Source organism: Hydra vulgaris, chromosome 02 (genome assembly GCF_038396675.1).
Source record: "Hydra vulgaris chromosome 02, alternate assembly HydraT2T_AEP".
NCBI classification, from domain to species: domain Eukaryota; kingdom Metazoa; phylum Cnidaria; class Hydrozoa; order Anthoathecata; family Hydridae; genus Hydra; species Hydra vulgaris.
Genome location: NC_088921.1, coordinates 59,163,867 through 59,177,665, shown reverse-complemented (window position 1 = coordinate 59,177,665; position 13,799 = coordinate 59,163,867). Strand labels below are relative to the sequence as shown.

The window sequence follows — 13,799 nt, the reverse complement described above, 5'->3', positions numbered from 1 at the left end:
TATGAAAATGGTGTGGCTGAAGTACACGTCTGCCCTAATGTCACTGAAACTTCATATCAAAATCATATCAAGGGTTGACTATCCATACCAATAAAAATTCAAAACAAGCAATATTAAAATCCAATGAATTTTTTTGAGTTTGAAGTTTTTCACTTTTTATAACAGCTTATAAATGATTTAAGTTGGTTGTGTTGTTAAACCAGTAAAATCTGTCAAGTTTTTGGAAGTAGCCATTAGTTATTTTAATTTTGGCTCACATATAAATGTTACAAAAAAATGCCATGGTATTCTGAAGAGTTAATCGTTAGCTATCACGTGATTTTCGAGATAAGCTGATATATATCTGTTATCGAGATACATCTGTTAGAATAATCTAGCGCAAATATTATAGCTTAACTAATCTAGCGCAATAAAATTGAAGATTTTTAGATTTAGATAGTCAAATCGAAATATTTCTTATTAGATCAAGAAAATAATCCAACTTTTAATGATTTATTTGGAGGTTTTGTGGATAGGAAACTTAGTAAAGAAATCAAATCTTGAATAAATATTGGTTAGGGACAATTTTTTGTAATTAGCCAAGAGTTATTTAAGAAAATGGAGCTGCTCAGTTGGCTTAAATAAGAGACTCTCGAGTAGCGGTAGATGAATTGGATAATTTAAACTGAAAAAAAAGTAAACTGATATCTTTGTATTTTATTATAATTTTTTTCTACATCAAGTCATATGTATTCTAAAAATGATAATAATAATATAGTTAAATTACATTAACTATTATTCTATAAATATTAATACATTCCAATATATTTTTATTTATTTATTTAGCAACTTAATTCTAGTTAACAAAACCTTTACATGAAGTTAAACTCAAAATAAATTAGTTATTTTTAAAACTCCTTTAAAAATTGAAAGAAAGTTAATTTTTTTTCAATGTTTGAAAAAGTTTTATTTTGGAAGTTTTTTTAGGTCTAGTTCACTGAATTTTTTCAGCTATTTCCTGATATAATTTTAAACATCTAAAGAACAGCTTCTGCCCTGCTCTATTTGATCGGTAACATCAGTGAAAATTGCTAGATTGTCTAATGTTGTGTACATGTGCTTCATAGTTATTTAAATAAAGCGACTTAAATAAAAATTTGAGTAGCATACAATTTATAAGCATAACTTGAGTACAAATCTCGAAAAAAATAGTAAACATTAACAGATATAAAATGTTCATGTGGAAATTAGCTTTATCATATTTATGATTGTACAATGATCTGTAAAACAAAAAACAATACCAAAAATAATTAAAATAAGAAAAATAACATTTTTTTTTAAAGTTAGAAACTATATTTTTTTTTAAAATGTATAATTAAATTACTTATTTTATAGTAAAATATGAAATGATATAAAAATAGAATAAGAAAGTGACTGACTTGCAAAATGGTTGCAAACCTTTGTGAGGCTGTTAAAAAGCTGATTTTAAAATAAACATTTCATCTCAAAAAATATCCTTATAGCTTATCTGACGCCTTATATGACCACACATGCAATATTTATTTTTGACAACTTTCTCCATGTATCGATTATTTGCTTGTTTTAAAAGATGTGCTAAAAAAACCAAACTAATTTAAAGAGAAAATTAAAAATAGAGAAACCATAAACTTAAAAGAGAAAAGAACTAACGAGTGATAAAATAAATAAAGAATAAAAAATAAGAAAATAAAAGCATAAAACTAATGTTTTTTAATTTAGAAGATTCTTAATTAATAGTTCAAACTTAATCAATTTAATTTAAAAGCGTTTTAATAGCTTAAAGTTAATAATTTTTTCTATGCTGCCACACAGATGTAGCACTTAGGTTGATTAATTGTATCATTTGTGAGATTTTGCATTGAATGAGGTTTCAAATCCTGCTAACCAATAATTTTTTTAAATTATTTTATTTTCTTTGTAGACATTAGAAAATATCAAAGTTTCAAATTTTTAGATAATTAAGTGTCAAAATAATTAAGCTTCGATTAAATAACTTTGAAACTTCAATTTTTTCTAAATTCTTTGTTTAATTTTGTATTTTTTTGTTTAGTTTTTATTTATTTTTCCAATTTATAGTTTGTTTATTTTAGTTCAAGTTTACATTTGTTTATTCAGTGCATTTACTAAACGCGCTAATTTAAAGCATTCAAGAAACCATGGTCAAGTTGTCAAAACAAAAAGTTGCATGCATGGTTATGTATGGCCTGCGACCGCACGCGTCTTCTGACAAGGCTTGATATGTATGTGTACATATATATGTATGTATATATCTATCTTTCTATATATATATATATATATATATATATATATATATATATATATATATATATATATATATATATATATATATATATATAAAGTTCTGTCACCTTTTTTTAAAGAAAAAAAGGTGACAGAACTCTACCTTTTTTATATTTTAAAAATGAAGCAATAGCCCTTTCCCACAAATTGTCAAATGTGCAATGCATTGTTATAGCTGTATTCATTTAAATCTAAATAATCCAAATAAAGTATTTTTTGATATTACTACAGTGATGAGTTCTTTTAATGCTAATTTAGAAAACAAAACAGATGCGAGTTGTTGTTTGGCATCTAAAGCTGTTTTTCGTGTACTTAAACATGATGAATTTGTTGCTTTCAATCAAGAGGAATCTATAAACAACAGTATTTCAACTTGAATAAGAGACATTTATTTTAGCCAATTATAACTCACAATTCTATCAAGGATTATCTTGTTAAGGGAACTATATATAGAGATAGTTGTAAAAGAGGAACTGAGAAGCATCAAACTCTTGGCTATCGCTTATTTAAAGTAAATTTTGTAAAAATGTAAAAGCACTCATACATTTTTTTATTACAAAGTGTAATATTGCAGCATCTGCAAAATGTAAACAATAATAAACGTAAACAATAATAAAGTTTTTACACGGTTGTGGCAGTCTACTGGTGAAGTACTTTATGCTAAATGCGGTTGAAAAGCTGCTGTAGGGGGCTGTAAGCATGTTGCTGCATCATTATACCAACTAGTTGACTATATAGTGTCAGACATTAAACTGGTCCCAGAAAGTAAAACACGTATTGACGTTTTACAGATATGGGATGTTCCAGGTGAATCAACCAACTCTGAAGCAATTTTATTTTCAAATCTTAAATTTTGAAAAAATTGACGCTTATAAAGAAAGAAATAATACTTAAAAAAGACTTTTTGTTTAAGGAACCCTTAAATATTGTTTTGGATTTTTTTTATGCAGTTCTAAAAATGTTTGCTGTTACAATTTTCTCACACATTTAAAATTTTAAACACGTGAGAAAATTTTTTGGCTCTTTTTTAGCTTCTTCTATTATCTTTAATGCAGTTTAAAGTCACCATTTTTTGTGACCAAATATTTTCTTACATATCGAACTTAACTGTTGCTCTTCAACGCTAAGTGATTTCACTTTTTGGCAGGTTGTGCAGCTGAGCTTTGTTGTAAACAGAGCCACTTGTTTTTGGAACAAAACTTTTTTTTCCCCTAATGTTCAGCAACTTGGTCAGCTGTAGTTAGTGTAACTGTCTGCAGAAGGTAAATCTGACGTTGTAACTTCTATTTCTTGTCTTTCTTTTGCACATAATTTGATTTTTTTCTGAACTGGAGAGTCAACCGAGAAAAAACTGGTGGTTTTTTTCATACTTAGTTTTGTGTTATTTTGTTTAATTGATATTTTTATATTACTGTCGCCAATAGTGTAAAGTTTTTAGTTCTAAAAAATAATTATAAGGCATTATGAGATATTCGGGCAAACATTTCATAGAAACAATAGAATTTATTAGAAACACAAATGGTTGTGGAACTGATATTCAGACAAAAAATAATTTAGCATTATAAAAACGAACAAAATAAATAAGAAAATAAGTTAAAGTAAATTCTTCTCAAGCAAATTTAGTTTTTACTAAGAAACAATAGATTCTGAAAGGTAGCACGGTAATGTTTTCATATGTATTATACTTATATATTTTACTTGATCTTTACAACCCTCATTTGCATTTCAATTTAAATAATTTTTAATACATTTATTATAAAATAATACAAGGGAAAAAAAATGTTTATATATATAAAAAGAAAAGGTGCCTAAACGCCGTTTCGATGCGTTTTAAGAGAAAAAAAGCACTGTATATATATTATATATATATATATATATATTATATATATATATATATATTATATATATATTATATATATATATATATATATATATATATATATATTATATATATATATATATTATATATATATATATATATATATATATATATATATATATATATATATATATATATACACACACATATATATATACATATATACACACACACATATATATATATATTATATATATATATATATATATACACACACACATATATATACATATATACACACACACATATATATATATTGTATATATATATATATATATATATATATATATATATATATATATATATATATATATATATAAAACTTACTTTTACACGATATTTACAAAAAATTACAGCAGGTCCTAATATAATGGCCGACCACTGTGTGTATATATATATATATATATATATATATATATATATATATATATATATATATATATATATATATATATATATATATATATATATATATATATATATATATATATACAGTGGTCGGCCATTATATTAGGACCTGCTGTAATTTTTTGTAAATATCGTGTAAAAGTAAGTTTTCAGGCAAAAAGAAAAATAATGGTGCTATTTAAATGTTATACTTGATAAAAAATAAACAAATAAAATTAAACATTTAGAATAATTATTGATTATTAAAATAAATTATATAAAATATATATAAAGTGGTAATACTTTGTAAAACTGTCTTTATTTGCAATAATTGCTTCGATGCGTCGTGGCATGCTTGCAATTGATTTTTTTATAGTTTCTGTCAACTCTGGGTTATTGTACCAGATCCTGAAAATCTCTTCCATAAGATCTTGCTTGTTAGTAAGATTTTTTTTTCCGATCTCTCGCTTTACTATTTCCTAAATATTTTCTATGGGGTTAAGATCAAGTGAGTCACCTGGCCATGGCAATACATTAACTTTTTTCTGTTTTAAATAAGCCATAACACTTTTTGCTGTGTGGCAAGTTGCACCATCTTTCATAAATTTAAGATTTTTGATATTTTTTGACTTTTTTTGAAATTTTTTGACACTTATAAACCAATCTGTCATTTGGGGAAGCAACTAATTCTCCAGAACTTCTTTAAACTGGTTTTGCCTCATTGTCCCAACCACTTTGTAGAGGCGCCCTGCTCCTTGCCCACAAATAACAGACCAGATCATTACTGAAGCTGGGTGCTGGTTTCCATAATGCAGTCAGGATGAAACTTTTTGTTTGTTCTACAAATAACAAAAGCTGTTTTGTCCATCATTACTTGAAAAGTTGACTCATCTGAGAAGCAAATCTAAAATAATGCTTTATTTAAGTTATAATATTTATAAGATATTTTAAAATAATTTATGAATATGAATGCGAATAAAAATACTTTTTCCAATCCTCAACAGAACAGTGACAATAGTTTCAAGCCCACTCTAGTCCTTTTTTTTTTTCATGAGTGAAGTAAGTTTTGATTACTTGGCTGGACGATCACAACTCAATCCCTCTTCTTTCAGCCTTATGCAAATGGTCCAGTCTGACACAACAATACCAGCATGGATAAGCTTAGTCAATACATTTTGTGGCTTTTTTCTGTTTTCCAGGCAGATATTTTAGATTATACACTCCGCTCTTGGTGTTGTCTTGCTTTTAGAAGGTGGTCTCCTTGGACCAAACTCTTCCCCTGTATCGATTTTTTTCCTCACTTCCATTACAGTTTTGTGAGAAACCTTTACAATTTGTGCGATTTTTTGCTGAGAATATTTTGTATTTTGTAAAAGACATTTGATTTGACTAATTTTTGTTGGTGTCGTATCACATTTTTTCCCCCATAGCTGAAAATTTAAATAAAGAACTTAAAAAAATGTCAAGACTTTGGTGTCTTTACATAAACAGAAAAAAACATAAAATCCTTTATTTAAAGATAATGACTTAATGATTATTATTAAGTTAAAAAAAAGTTAATTAAAGAAAGCACAGATGCTTTAAATTAAAATTAATCACATTAAAACTTCAATCAAACTTACAACTAAAAGTAACCTTAAATTGTTCAATATGCACTATTTGACTATGACAGGTGATTGCTGACAGCCAGAATTGCCAATTGATAAAATTTTTATTAAATATTACTAAGAATAGAAATAACTTGACATGTAACAAAAAGTAATATCATATTTATTTTATCATATGTGGGTTTAAGCAATCTATTTGAAATAAATTGTAAAAAAACGTGTGGTCCTAATGTGATGGCTGATCACTATTTATATATATATATATATATATATATATATATATATATATATATATATATATATATATATATATATATATATATGTATATATATATATACACACACATTTAATTCCGTAGATAGCCATTTTTTAACTCTCTAAATAGTCAGTCAATGTATGTACTAAAGCCCTCACATCACAGCTCTCTATTTCGATATGATTCTCCATCGCTTAGCTAAGTGTACAATACTATTTTTGTGTGTATATATATGTTTGTGTATATATATATATATATATATATATATATATATATATATATATATATATATATATATATATATATATATATAATATTTTTTAATACTAATAAATGTATAATATTAGTTAATTAAATTTTTTTTTTTATTAAGGAATCAATCAATGATGACACCTATGTAAGCCAGTTTTATAACCCTTTTGTTGACAATCCCATTAAAAATAACAAAAAAAAAAGATCTAGAAGAAATGTGGATAAAGATATTGTTGCTAAAAATAGTTATCCTGCACAATTTTTGGAAGATAAAGTTGTAAAGCATGAGCTTAAAAATGATTCTATTAATTCAAATGAAAAGTATTCAAATGAACAAACAGGCTCAACGGATAAAGTTAATACATTTAGAAAAACAATAAAATTGTCTTTGGAATCAAAATATAAAGGGTTTATCGGAACTAGAGACGAAGTTGATAACATCAATCATCGTGCAGCATTTGATATAAAAAATGAATCAATTAATAAAATAGCAAATTCTGTAGATGAACAAAGTTATAGTGGTAGCAGTTTCAGTGGTGATTCATCTCAGTCAGGAGAGAGTGTTTTTGAAAAAGTTTTAAATGGTGACCCGAATGAAGTTAGTTATGGAGAAAGTTTTAATGGTGAAAGAACAAACAATACACGAAAGCCTTATAATTCAAAACACTCACAAATTGTTTGGAAACATGTTCCATTTAATTTAGCACAATTAAAGCAAAATAAAAATAAGGAAGGTAAAATTGAATGGAGATGGACTCCATATTATTGGGATTGCAGTGGTAAAAATTCTGGTTGCAAACTTAGACCTTTAAAAACGCCAGAGGGTAAAATTTTAAAATTAAAGAGTAAACCAGGAAATTCCTCTTCTAGTAAATCTTCCAGTAAATCTTCCAGTAAAGGTTCTGGTAAATCCTCCAAACAATCATCAAATAAATCATCTGGTAAATCCTCCAGTAAATCTTCAAGTAAATCATCCTCTGGTAAATCCTCAAATAAATCTTCAAGTAAATCATCCTCTGGTAAATCCTCTAATAAATCTTCAAGTAAATCACCCTCTGGTAAATCCTCTAATAAATCTTCAAGTAAAATGTCTCCTGGTAAATCCTCTAGTAAATCTTCAAATAAATTATCTTCTGATAAATCTTCTCCTAGCAAATCATCTTCTAGTAAAGGCAATTATGATTTAAATAGCAATGAAACAAGCAATGAAATGAATAAAACCGGTAATTTAAATTCCTCTAATACTTATCCACAGCAACAGACTCCTGTTCAAACAAAGAATCAAAATGGACCTTATAATTCAAATCAGCCACCATCACTACCACCACAAAATCCATATCCTAATAACCAACAACCTTTTCCAAATCAAATTCCACAACCTCAACCACAACAACCAAGCCCCAAAAAAACAAAGAAAATTCCCAAACACAAGCATGACAATCCCAAGTTATCAAAGTCTTACAAACTCCAAGGTATCAGTACAAATGTAAATAAAAAAGGAAAAGTTGCACTCAAATTAGAGTATGACAAAAATGATGCTACTTGGAAAGCTATAGAATCAAGAAATCTTACAGATAAGCATCCTCAGAAAAACAATACAAAGAAAGGTACTGTTGTTTTAATTTATGACAAAAAGCAAGGCACTTGGATTGCTAAAGTGCTTAACAACGATAAGAAAAAGGAAAAAATAAATGAAAATAACATTAAAAAAGAAAAAGTTGGAGTAGTAATTGATTATGATAAAAAACTTGGAACTTGGATTGCAAAAGAACCAGAAAAATTTAAAAATGAAACAAATAAAAAAGATAAAAAAGTAAGTGTGAGTTTGCAATATGATAAAGCCCTTGGCACTTGGGTTGCAAAAGAATCTCCAATTTTAAAAGGAATGGAGCTTAATGCAAATAACACATCAAAAAAGCAAAAAGTAGCTGTTCATCTAAAGTTTGATAAAAAACAACACACATGGGTAGCTAAAGAACCACCTAAAAATATGAAAGAGCAAAAAAATAGAAGCAAAAAAACTTTGGAATACCTCAGAAATAATATCACTATGACAATTAGCACAAATACTAAAAAAAAGTCACATTCTCCTAATTTTTCTATTAAAAAAAAGTTTTTAGAAATGATATCGAATTATACTAAAAAGTCAAACAAGACAGTTCATTTGGATAACAGAAGTGAGCAAAAAAGCAAACTTGAGTTTAATAAAAAGCCCATAATGCGACTTCAGTGGAATAATCAAGAAAAAACATGGGTTTCTAAGGAAATAAATAAGACAAGCTATGTTGCTAAAAATAATACAATGAGTACCTTGAATGTTTCAGTTAAGTTAGCCAATCAAAGTTTATCGAAATCATCATTAAATTTTCAAAAAACAAAATTAAAAGCTCATAAAAAAATTGAAAGCAGACAAAATAGGTCTTTGTTAAAAAGATCCAAAAGAGACAATACTATATTTTACTTGGTGAAACGCCAACCAGAATACGCTGTTTTGCATGAAGATGAAAAACATTCAAGTAAGTTGTCAAACCAATTTCAAAATTATAAAGGAGTAGGAGCGCCAAAATCAAGAAGAAAGAGAATTAAAATGATTATGACTAGAAAGCGAAAATTTGCACCAGAAGTTGATGAATTTGAAAACCAATTTTTACCAACAGAGGATAAGTCTGAGGAGTTTGAAGAAATAAGTGGTTCTGGATCAGAAGTGCAAAAAGGAAGTTACTTAGAAAATCATTTATGGGGAAAATCAAGAAACACGGATAAACAAAGTACCGCCAAAGATTTTGGTATTGATCAGATTGGCTTGACAAATAATACATCGAAAAAGTCAAGCTTTCATTTACATGATAAAACTTATTTTCCTAAACAAATGGTTCTTGAAAGTGTTCGTCAAAGGTCGCGTAATAAATACAGTTCAAAACGCAGTTCTGAAATTTTGAAAAATGACAATGCATATACAGGTGATTCTATATTTGAAAATAACGATGACAGCTTATCTGGATTTATAGTAGAAGATGATAGCAGTGAATTGTATCAAAGTAACAATAAGCATACAGGAAAAATGAATTTGATTTGGGATGACCTTAACCCAAAATCTTTGAGCAAAATGGACAATGATGTTTATCTTGAGGGTTTACCAGCATCAGAAAAATTTGAAAAACAAAGTAATGGGTACAAGGGTGTATTTTTACCTAATGATAATCCAAATATTCATCTTGCAAATCCGACTTCAACTGCAACAAAGCGTAATCCAATTAGCTTCGTAAACGTTGTAGAAAAAACAATGTATAGAAATAACACTTGCTGTAAAATGAGTCAACTTGATGACGATTGGGAGTTTAACTGCTGCGGGAATCAAAATGATCAAATTGATCTTAGCTGTTGTGAGGAATCTGTTGAGCTTCCTGAAGATTCTCGCACAACAAAAGTTACTTGGGGAAATTTAGGTGAAATCCACAGAAATACTAAAACTGAAGATTCAGGTAAGGATCTTATGGAGTTAGCCTCAGACTTTAAATTAAAACCACCTGAGGGTTCAGTAAACTTAGGAAAACTTTTAAACACTCTCACAATTAATGAAACATTGTTAAACCAGCAAAAAAAAGGTAAACATAAAAAGGAGCACCACTTTTCAAATAGATTAGAAAGTGATCAATCTGAAAAAGAAGAAGGTGTGACAAAAGCAACTAGCAAATTGGAAAGTGGTGAAAAACACACTTTCGTACATCCTACAAAAACACCAACTGATTTGAACAATGTTCATCAGACGCAAAAACCATATCCTTATATTTTCTATCCAACACCTAAATTATCTTATCCTACATTTGTGTATCCAGTTAAAGAGGCAATACAGCAGTTTCCACAGGGTATGCAATTAAGTAATGTAGTTGTTATACCTTTAACTACAAGAAAATCTCATAAAGGACCAGTTAGAATTGTATGGGGTCAATCATATCATATTAATACCACGTTTAAGCCACATACGACTAAAACAATTAATGGCTCAGATCAAACAACAAAAAGACTGCCTTACAGGACTACTACTACTACTACAAATAGATCTAATAATGTTAAAGTAGAAAACAATGAAAAGCATATCACATATAAAATGGAGGAGACAATAAAAAAAGGTAATAAACAACCTAACTTAAATGATTATGCAGATGTTTACAAAGTAAAAAAGAAGCAGCAAAACTCTATTGAATTTGGGCACAAAGTTAAGCCTGTATACTCAAAAGGGAATAAATCTACTCAACACATTCCTGTTGCCACTAAACCAAAAATGCCTGTTATTTATTTAAATAGAGACAACAAAGAAAAATATAACACAAATATTTCTTATTACCCCCAACAAAACAATTTATCGTACTATCCTAAACTACATCATAATACTAATTACTATAAACAACATTATCCTGTTTATCAATTAAAACCAAAAGTTCAATCTGTCACAAAATTGCAACCACCAAGTAACTATGGAAATACCTCAAAGTTTTATTATTACCCATTGCGTCTCAACAACAATGCCACGTACAATAAAACTAAACCTTATAGTTGGAGTTATTATCCATCTTTTATCATAAAATCTGAAAATAATAAATCAGATAACCATCGCCCAAGTCTTAAAGAAGAAAGCAGTGGTGATATTGAAGAATCCAATGTTTTCAATAATATAATAGTTTATAAAAATAACAAAAAGAAAGAAAAGAAGAATTCTAACAAATTAAAAGGTAACCAAGTAAACCAGGAAACAACAAATGGCTCAGAGGATTTTAAAACAAAAAAGATTAAGCAAAAACCTGTTTTAGCAAAAACAAAACAACAAAAAAAAAGAAAAGAAAAACAATCTGAAAAAATAACAGAAAAGCAAACAGAAAAAGGAAAAACCTCTGTAGTGGTAGTTCAAGAGGACCTTAGTTCTAAAGTCACCAAAGGAAAAAATAAAAGTAAGAGAAAAAATCAGGAAGAAACAAAAGAACAGATTAAACAAAAATCAAAGCCTACAGATGAGCTTACTTCTAATAAACACTATTCAACACAATCATCGGTTGAAGAACGTACAACAACAGAAAGTTCACTTGTATCGAAAGAGTCAGATAAACAGACTCAATCTTCTACGCCTATAGTTGAAACGACAAAGGAAAATGAGATTTTATCAACTACGCCATTCACTTTTCAAAATAAAACATCAACAATGATATATACTACTCCATTTTACAATATGAATACACAAGTTAGTAAAAAGCCTGTGGTGCCCACAAAAAGCTCAAACCAACAAATTCAGCCAGCTAAACAACCATATATTTACAATTACAGCCAATCAGTCAATCAGTCAGTGTTTACTACTCAACTTCCACCTACAATAAAGTTTACTAGTAAAAGTTATAAAATTCTTTGCTTACCTATTCAGTGGCCCTGCTATGGAGAACGTTTTGGACAAACAAAGTTATCTTTGAATAACTATACAGCTGGATTTAACCAACCTACTAAAACTGCTGGTCCTTCCATTGCAATGCAACCTATCAATATTTGTGGGGAGGGTATGGCTGTTCCATGTGTAAAATTTCCTTCTGTTCCAGCTCCTAACATAAACTCAAAAGTTAATAACACACTGTATAGTCCAACCTCTTCCCAAAAAGAAAATAACCAACCACAAAAAACTGTTTCTTCTGGCATTCCTTCAACTATTGCGGATTTGATGTTTCCAACTCAATCACCTGTCAACATAGAATCTACAACCCAGTCTACAACTAGTTATCAAAATAAGATAACAACTGTTTCAGAAAAGACATCTTCTGTTCCACCAGTTTACCAACCTATTTTACCAATTGTTATGGTATCTCCTTGTGGTACAGTTTTTAACCCATGTGTTACTCCAAATGTACTGCCTTGTGTCCCTAGGCCAAATTTTCCTTGTCCAGTAGAGAATGTTAATGCAATTGAAGTGCCAGTGCAAGTTAATGATTTACCTTCAGAATTCACAACAAAAGAACCACAAACAGTAAGTTATTCTCAAGAGCCTCAAACAACAGTATCAACATCTGAAACTACGATATCAACAACAGTATTAACATCTGAACTTGCATTGCAGCAATCAACAACCATGACAACTCTAAACCCTTATGATGTTCACCAAAGTAGTAGTAATACAGTTAATTTATCAGAGTCATTAACCAATGTAAATGAAAAGCAATCCAAAATAATTCCAGTAGTTCCATTGGTACCTTGTCCAACAGCACTTAATACTCTGTGTCCTTTTGATTTACAACCTGTACTTCCAAATGAAATACCAGTCTGGGGTGTAGAGACTGTTGAAACCGTTATAAAGCAAGTTCCATCAACTATTAATCCTTATACATCCACTCAAGTTCCAACATACAATATTAAAGCACCAATCAGTAAACAATCATTTCGGGATTTTGATGTTGAGTTAGGAAAAGATATAAATGGGCCATCTATAGGTCATGCAAACAAATCTCAAGAAAATTTTTCTGATGAGAAACTTCAACCTTTTCCTGATTATCCTTCACAAGGAAATGTCACAGATGTTATATCCAATGAAAAAAATAGTTTTACTTATAAAAGTCAAAACTTTTCTACCTCAATCCCTAATACGATTACATTACCATTATCAAGTGACACTTCGAGTTTAAATACTGCAAGAGTTCAAGTGTCAAGAGCTAATGAAGTTGAAGAATATAGATATTCTTCTCCTATTCAAGAAAAATATGTTAAGAAACCCAAGTTAGTTAAAATAACACCACCAACAACATCAACAACAGCTTCTACAATAACTTCAACTACAACTTCTACAACAACTTCAACAACTTCTACAACAGCCTCAACAACAATTTCAAGTACAGAATCAAGCACAACAACATCAACTCAACAACCTGTGACAGTATTGCCAAAGTTAACAGATTCCTTAAGTACCATTTTTACCTCATCTAATTCTAATCAACAGGAATCACCTAAAAAAAAAGAAAACCCTTACTCTTGGGTATATGATAAAATTTCTCAGCAATGGAACTATATTCAAACGCCTCAAGGTTTGTTATAATATTAATAGTACTAATAATTTTTGTTTAAGAAAATTTT

At 28.5% G+C, this 13,799-nt stretch overlaps 1 protein-coding gene across 2 annotated transcripts in view; it reads left to right on the top strand.

Moving 5' to 3' along the window:
• LOC100209999 (mucin-3B) overlaps window positions 1–13,799 on the top strand; it is a 38,983-nt gene that overhangs the window by 7,185 nt on the left and 17,999 nt on the right. The window contains exons 1-2 of one of the 2 annotated variants that reach the window (XM_065791538.1): window positions 366–675; window positions 6,823–13,750. In XM_065791538.1, coding sequence (XP_065647610.1) covers window positions 7,789–13,750 — 5,962 coding nt within the window. In that variant the 5' untranslated portion in view covers window positions 366–675; window positions 6,823–7,788. Of the gene's footprint in view, window positions 1–365; window positions 676–6,822; window positions 13,751–13,799 lie in introns of those variants that run through there. The other variant, XM_065791537.1, reaches the window with a different exon arrangement.